The sequence below is a fragment of the Penaeus japonicus genome, unplaced genomic scaffold (genome assembly GCF_977035675.1).
Source record: "Penaeus japonicus unplaced genomic scaffold, GWHDUDI00000001_assembly GWHDUDI00000023, whole genome shotgun sequence".
NCBI classification, from domain to species: domain Eukaryota; kingdom Metazoa; phylum Arthropoda; class Malacostraca; order Decapoda; family Penaeidae; genus Penaeus; species Penaeus japonicus.
This window is the reverse complement of record NW_028234425.1, coordinates 29024362-29032158: the sequence shown is the minus strand read 5'-3', so window position 1 is coordinate 29032158 and position 7797 is coordinate 29024362. Positions and strand designations below refer to the sequence as shown.

Below are 7797 nucleotides of genomic sequence, written 5' to 3'. Positions count from 1 at the left end.
TTTTCATGTTGAGTAAATATCCTCTTTACTTAAAATATAATAATTGGTCACATATTACCTCTATCATTGTTTTAATATCAGTCTTGAATGCGTAATAACATGCATGAAAAATATTTCCAAATCAAAAAATCTAAGGATTTATGGTTATAATAATGCACACATTCAGTTTTCATACTACACAGTAAACTAAAAATGTGAACAAGGAATATCTATGAAAATAAGACAGAAGTTTGGCAAAAATAAAAATTAAAAGAAAAAATCATATCATAATAGTAATTACTATATATCATTTTGTCATTAGAAATATATGAACTGCATCATTGATACCGGTATTTATGGATATTTCATACAGAAACAGCTGATTTATGAAGCTACTGCATGCCAACCACAAAATATTAATAATAATCTTTGTGCAATTACTTGGTGGCGATCTCATGGATAACAGGTAAATTATGCTATAACAGAATAAAAACAACAGAGGTAAATTTACAGCATACACTGCATTTTATCTCTGAGAACATAAGATAAAACTTATATGCAACCAGATCAGGAGCTCACTACAACTTGTAAGTTTTCAACACTATCTCAGGGAGACAATGATTATCCTAGGCTCGCACGCAGCAATAAAAAAGTATGCATCATTTATTTAGATAAGCAGTCTTGGAACACAATAATAAATATACCAGGCTCTAATCGTATGTATCAGTTAAAGAGGTGGTTATTGTCCGAATAATAGGGAGTTGAAGGTAAGGAGGCAAAAGCAACTGCTCCATCACAATGTTTACTAATGTATATGCAGGTGTCTCATATTACCTTGGAGGAAATGCATCTTGAGATCTCTCTACATTTAGGTAGTTTCAATTCACTGTTCACTTTTTTTAACACATAGCTTCCTATCTTCCTCTATGCCCTCCCTTGCTATTAGAACTTCGACTGTCACGAATGCATGGCAGAAAAGACCAAAAATGGCTCAAATAACCAAGCCAAATGTCAGAGCGAGAAAAGGGGGTGGAGATACACCAGACCCAACCAGTCGGCGACGGAAGTCGCTAATTACAGCCAAATCACGACCCAGTTATACTCTCTAAAGGTTTTGCGTCGCTCTCAATGCAGTAGATCATGTATTCTCCCCTTTCGAGCGGGAAAAAGCACAGATATCTTACCATTTTGCAAGAGTAATGTCTCTTCCAACAAGGGTTCAGCAATCATATGAGAGTATAAACGCAGGAATCTGTTGATGTGTGTGTCTCCGCCTCCCAGTGAGATTCGATCCCAGTTCGGGTTGCATTTTGCCTTATACTCTCTGCTTAAAAAGACTTCAATTCTTTTTTACGAATCTACTGCATTCCAAATGGCAAATATGACGAGATATTCCAATTGCATTGTATTTTTATTCACGGTTTACTCCTCTGACAGATATAATTAGGTTGCTTCACCACTTCAGGTCGGTCAAGATTGGTTAATTGTAGTTGCAGAAAAGGATCGAGACCGAAATTATGGGAGGAATGAGTGTAAACATTAACGTTCATGTTTGATTGAAAAAGTAATATACTGTGATTAAGTCACCTTTTGAAATAGCCTATTATAATCCTTTTATGGATAATAATTATTTACAAATCATATTTTTGGTACAAATTTAGACATTTATATTAGAAAGGGTAAAGTGTATTTTATAAAGACCAACGTTCAAATACAAACGTCACCAAGCGGCTTCCACGTTCCTCCACCAAAGTGTGAGTTTATTTAAGTGATTTATTCAAGTTTTACTGCAATTATCACCGTGCTGAGCGATTAAGAGTCAACTATTGTCGAATAGATCATTGTCTCGCCATTTAGGTAGAGAATTGAGGGCTAATTATGCTAGAAAGCAGAGTTTGAAAGATTTTTTTGAATCCACTTGCAAAACGTTTAAGCTTCATGTAGAAGACAAATGCGAATTATCTTCTAAATAATGGATTAAAGGGGGAGAAGTCGTAAAGTGAGATGAATATTAACTTCACCTTGTCTCTACTGATTCATGTTAATTGCCACACCTGTATCAACCTTCAATATAGATAACGCATTTGTGTCAATAGAAAACCGTGTTGTAAATCGTTACACACTATCATTTTATCGGTCTTTCCTTTTCATTGTAAGTCCAATACAAGAAATACTTTGTGTAAGGTCTGAAGTAGATATGGAAATAATATTTTTTCTTAGTCTAGTGAATTTCTACAATTGATATTGCACCTATTATTTTTCTACATTTAATTGTATGTTTTGAATGGGATGGCACAATGTTTGTTTATATTTGCTATACAGTGTGCTTATTCTTATAGCAGCAAGCTCTTTTACCCCTGTTTTTTTTACCTGCACATTACATAGTTATGTCAATTTTTTTGAAGACATCTATAGTGACTCTGAAAACAGGATTATTTTTCTTATAGTTACATCTATCTAAATTCACTTGAGACTGGCAGTGATCTGTGATGGATGGCCCACAATCCAAAGTCCTACATAATAGTGGTGTAGTGTCAAGTGATAATGTTTCGGTTTCTATACTTCATTCTTAGGCAAGGGCCTACAAACTTCCACTATGTATAGTTTGGTGAAATAGAGCTTGGTCTGATCAAAGATAATTGCCATGGAGGTGTGTCTACTCTTTGTCTTACCAGAACATATATGATTGGAGGTTTCTGATCAGTGACAGAGACATTGTTCTCTTCAAAACATGTACTTTATTCTTTTTGCTCTAAATTTCAATATTTTTAACATAGATTTTTTTATTTTACTTTTAGCCCAATACGGATGGGATGCACGACAACGTAGCTGGCAGTCAGGACGGGTGGTCTGTGACACCTTTGGCACCAGTTAAAATTAGAGGGATGGGGAAATTCTTTTGCAAAATCCTGACTTGCCTTACAAATATTTTTCCATAAATACATCTCAAAACAGGGGTTTAGGCTGACTTTGGAAACCAGCAGCTCTAAAACTAGCATGTTAGTTACAGTCATAATAATTCATGATATACATGACGATGCTAGTTAGGCCCAACAGACAGGATTCAATATATATGTGATGCAACATTGGAACCTGCTCACAGTTGAAGCACTCTCACAGTCATGAAGTATTATGTCTGTAACAGCACTAGCTTCAGAGTTACAGGGTTCCAAAGACAGCCTAAACCCTTGTTTTGTGATGGATTTATGGAAAAATATTCTTTAGGCTAGTCTGTGCTGCCCCAAGGGCAGAAAAAACATTTTCCCCATCCCTCTAATTTTTAGCCGGTGCCACCAGCGTCACAGACCGTCCATCCTGACTGCCAGTTTGGTTGATATCCTAAACACCCTTTTACTTAGACTTATTTGATGAACTTTGCTTGAGCATCATTGTTATGGTTTACCAAGCAATAGTTTTCTTGCAGCATGGGATTCACTACAGTATATTCTGTAGTATTGGTTCTTAACCAAAGATAACAGAACAAGAGGACAGATTAGTGTCTAGTGGGGGGGACGACTTACTTTGTCTTACTTTGGGCGCGGGTAGGGGCGGGAGCGGGAGGAGCCGCGCGCCAGCGCGCTATGCGGCTAATGCGACCGGAGACGCGTTAGGCTTAGCTTATCAAGAGTCCCCGGAATTTTTTTTTTTATAAGGCCCGATTGGCCCCGTTGGGAACGGGTTAATATGGAGGGTGTATTTGTTCATTCCTAGGAAGGTATAGCTAGATAAGTCCAGAGGGGAAAAAAAGCTTTGCACGGTCGTAATACTGGGGTTCTCGAACGTATAAGCCTAACGCCTCGAGATTCTCGGATGCACAAGCTGCGAGCCTGGGCTGCCCGCTCGCTCAACTCGAGTGCCGGTCTTGCGCTAATATCCCGTCTCGGGCGTCTGACACAAAAACCACAAAACGTGTCATCACATCAACCGGCTCCAATGGGTTAACAAATGTTGTGGTCTATAAGATTGTTATGTATACAGAATTTCTCATTCAGTAAATTTATTAAAAAAAAAAAAAATGAAAGCTAAAAAATAAATAATTTATCCTCTTAATTCAGGAAGATATTTACCATTTAGTTGAAGAGTTGCAGAGGAAGGCAAGGACCCATTATTAGAAGGCCTAGTCATAAAAAGGTTAAGAACAACTATTCTATTTGTATGCAAGCCTTTTCAAGTCAATTGTTGAAGATTGATTTTATTTATTTTTGTATTTGCTCTCTTTTTTTTCCAGACAAGGTATAAAAGCAGGCATGTTAGATATACGGCCAAACCACACCATTTACGTCAATAATCTCAATGAAAAGGTTAAAAAGGAAGGTAAGGGACTTTTCACTTTGTATTGTTATTGTTTGTATTTCGAGCAGTTGCATTATTTGAATGAATTACATAAAATTAACTTCTTCAATTTCATTTTAATACTTCTAATACTGGTCATTAACGTCTTTTCACTTTTTCAGAGCTCAAAAGATCGCTTTATGCGATATTCTCACAGTTTGGGCAAATTTTAGACATTGTTGCATTAAAAACATTGAAAATGCGTGGCCAAGCTTTTGTCATCTTCAAAGAGATCCAAAGTGCAACAAATGCAATGAGAGCCATGCAGGGATTCCCCTTCTATGATAAACCAATGGTAAGATACAAAAATGTATGAGAAAGTATAGACAATAAGTCTAAAGTATAAGATGTACTGTATGTAATATGGTTTTGTTTATTTTTTAATCATTTTTCTATATTTTATATGGCTGACTTAAAGTTGAAAAATATTATAGCTGCTTAACTTAAGGTACTTTTCAGTTTCTTACTCATATCATTACGTTTTTTGGCTCCAAACAATATGTTTTAAATTAATACATTTCAACATCTGGGATTGATTTAGTAAAAATTAATACATTACTTTATATTCTAATAGTACAAAAGCCAAATCTTAGAGCATGATGATATACTCTGCTTATTGAAGAGACTTTTACACATACTCTACCAACTCCACTATTTTAGCTGTACTAGAGGTGGCAAAGAAGTGTATCTCTGGGCTTCCTCAAGATCTGGCATTAATTGTGTAATTATAAGATTATAAAAGCAAAAGTACAGTGGATGGTGCATGTTCCCAACATCATTGAGTCAAGTGATGGTACTAACAAAACAATTGACCGTTAAATTAGCCAGCTCTCTCCTAGTTGCTATCTGTTCCTTGGTTAAGGATATCTGCAGGTATACCCTAATTGCTAAAAAAGAGGTGCCAGTTCATCACGTCAGTTTCTTGTGGTAGCCATTATTTAGTTTCTTCAGTATTATTGGATAATCTTTAAGAAAGATGGAAAAACATTCTGCTATATATACGTTTTTACCCAAAAGTGTCATAATTTCCCTCACAATATACCTGATGGATTTGTTCCTCTTGCAGTAAACATCCAGACTTACTAAGTCACAGACTCAAAAAATGGTAGATATTATAATATGCCTAATTAAAAATATAAAAAAGAAAAGAACATTTATTGATCAAGAAACCAGATAATTTAATAGTTTTATGTACCAATAGGTACCAGTGAGCACAACAATTCCATAGCTATGGCAATAGTAATGAACTGGAGTAATGTATGGAAAATAAAACGCTACATTTACCTTATATTAAGTTCTTTGAATTTTCTTCTGTTTGCATAAATTCCAATAAATCCCCCAAAGGAAATAAACATGGAGTATGTTTGATTTGATTTTTTGTTTATATATTTATTTTTTTATGAGTAGATTAACAGCAAAAACAAAGTAACCAAACAAAAACACTAACCTTGCACCCAGACCTACAAGAAATTAATAATTGGTATAGGCTGACTGAGGTCTCCCAAGGGCAGACCCTACCATCCCTCCCGCCCTCCCCGCTGCATGACCGACTTGCTTCTGACTTATTGTCAAGCATCGCATATTAACTGTACAAAGGGAGAAAATGCTGCATTCTTGAATACAGCCACATTTAAAAGGTTGAGATATTGCTCTATGTTGCTTCCAAATACTTTTTATTTTCTAAATTAAATTTCTTTTCTGATTTTCAGAAAATTGCATATGCAAAAACAGATTCAGACTTGATTGCAAAACAGAAAGGTACATACAAAGAACGTGGAAGCAAGCGCAAGGAGGAAGACAAGAAAAAGAAGAAGGGGAAAGAAGCAAAGGGAGCAAGTGCAGTGCCAGCAGGAGCAGCAGCTGCAGGTTAGTAAAAGAAGAAAAAAACTTTTGTCTTGAAATGGATATTGCTGATAAAATCATAGATCACTTCTTTGGTTTTAATGCAATATCCAGGTTTTTAATGATGATAACATCCTTGCACTCGTAGACTGGCAGGTGTTTCTTGGAACCCTGTGATCTGCTGAAACTTTTGGCTCCTCAGGTGGCATGTGGCTCTCTGAGGCTGATTATTGCATCATGCTACATTTATACAGTGTTATTGCCTGCAAAGTCTGACATGGTATGTGATTTTCAGCGAAAGCAGGGGCAGGGGCAGGTGTGGTGCCACCAAGACCTGGTCTCTTCAACCAACCACCACCTGTTCATGGTGCAGGTGGCATAGGAGTACCAGAGCAGCCTCCTAACCAGATTCTCTTCCTCACTAACCTCCCAGACGAAACCTCAGAGATGATGTTGTCTATGCTCTTTACACAGTAAGTTGCTTTTCTTTTTATTGCATTCATTTTTCTTCATTTTTTCTGACTTTTTTCCCGTATGTGTATATATTAGAATACTTATTCATATAAGAAGAGTTGGTCATATTTTTATGTAATTCCTAAAAAAAAGTGAAACAAAACGAGAGGAAGTATTGTCATCTAAATGTCATTCATTTTTAAATTTACCTTTTTACCTTCCCAGATTCCCTGGTTTCAAGGAAGTACGACTTGTGCCAGGACGACATGACATTGCCTTTGTGGAGTTTGAGAATGAAATGCAGTCTGCAGCTGCTAAAGATGCGCTACAGGGCTTCAAGATCACGCCAACACATGCCATGAAAATTGCATTTGCCAAGAAATAAAACCAGTGGAATGAACTCTGATTATGAGTGGAAGTTGACAAATTTAGACAGTACTCTTTATGATGTATATTATTGATCCAGGTGAAGTCTTATAATTCCAGCTAAATTATTTTACAAATTAGTTCATTACTGATTATATTAATACTATTAAAAGAAAGTGTTTTGATAGTAATAATTTTGTCAGTCACTGTGTGTGCTTTCACAGCAGATTCTTTGAAGATTCATCCACACCAGCCTTAATTACTCTAATTACACCCTTTGTTGGATCAACTGAAGTAAACAAGGGGAGTTGCAGAGATGATCTAAGAAAGTGTCATCATGTAACACTTACTTATACATTTCTTTTGGATTGATTATTTCCTTTTTGGAGAGAATCATGAAAACATGTCCATTTATACTTTTTATATTTTTCTTTATGAAAGATTGTTTCAGTTAAATTGGCTCTAATGGCTTTTGTATGAAATCAAAAGCAGTCAATGGATGTAAAATAAATTATAAATAGATAAGTTTTTGTTTTTATGGCAGATCACTTGCTTTAGAATTATTACAAATGTGACCATATTGGAAGTTTGAAAGTAATTCTACATGAATTTCAGTGTACACACTTGTGAAACATTTGGTATAATGCAGTGGTATTTTGAAATTGTTGGTAGTTGCCAAACTTGTAATTGTACACTTGGAATTTTTCAAACATTGCAAAATATAAAGATATTTATAATTTGCCTCCTTTTGACATGTCACTGAAATCTCTCTTTAAGTAGTTGTATCACAATCTTTCATTTGTCTTTGGTTATAAGTACAAAAAT

General features: G+C 35.6%; 2 protein-coding genes across 2 annotated transcripts in view; one reads left to right on the top strand and one right to left on the bottom strand.

Moving 5' to 3' along the window:
* The window catches only part of Vps26 (vacuolar protein sorting 26), a 16916-nt gene extending 15599 nt beyond the window's left edge, over window positions 1–1317 (bottom strand). The window contains exon 1 of the mRNA XM_043014366.2: window positions 1164–1317. Within this exon, the coding sequence (XP_042870300.1) occupies window positions 1164–1166 (3 nt within the window). The 5' untranslated portion in view covers window positions 1167–1317. The remainder of the gene's footprint in view (window positions 1–1163) is intronic.
* Window positions 1318–1592: 275 nt separating this feature from the next.
* snf (U1 small nuclear ribonucleoprotein A snf) lies at window positions 1593–7497 on the top strand. The gene is made up of 6 exons (XM_043014367.2): window positions 1593–1733; window positions 4208–4293; window positions 4434–4606; window positions 6021–6177; window positions 6449–6626; window positions 6832–7497. The coding sequence occupies exons 2-6, from the start codon at window positions 4227–4229 to the stop codon at window positions 6989–6991; spliced, it is 735 nt and encodes a 244-aa protein (XP_042870301.1). The 5' UTR covers window positions 1593–1733; window positions 4208–4226; the 3' UTR covers window positions 6992–7497.
* The last annotated feature ends 300 nt before the right edge of the window (window positions 7498–7797 follow it).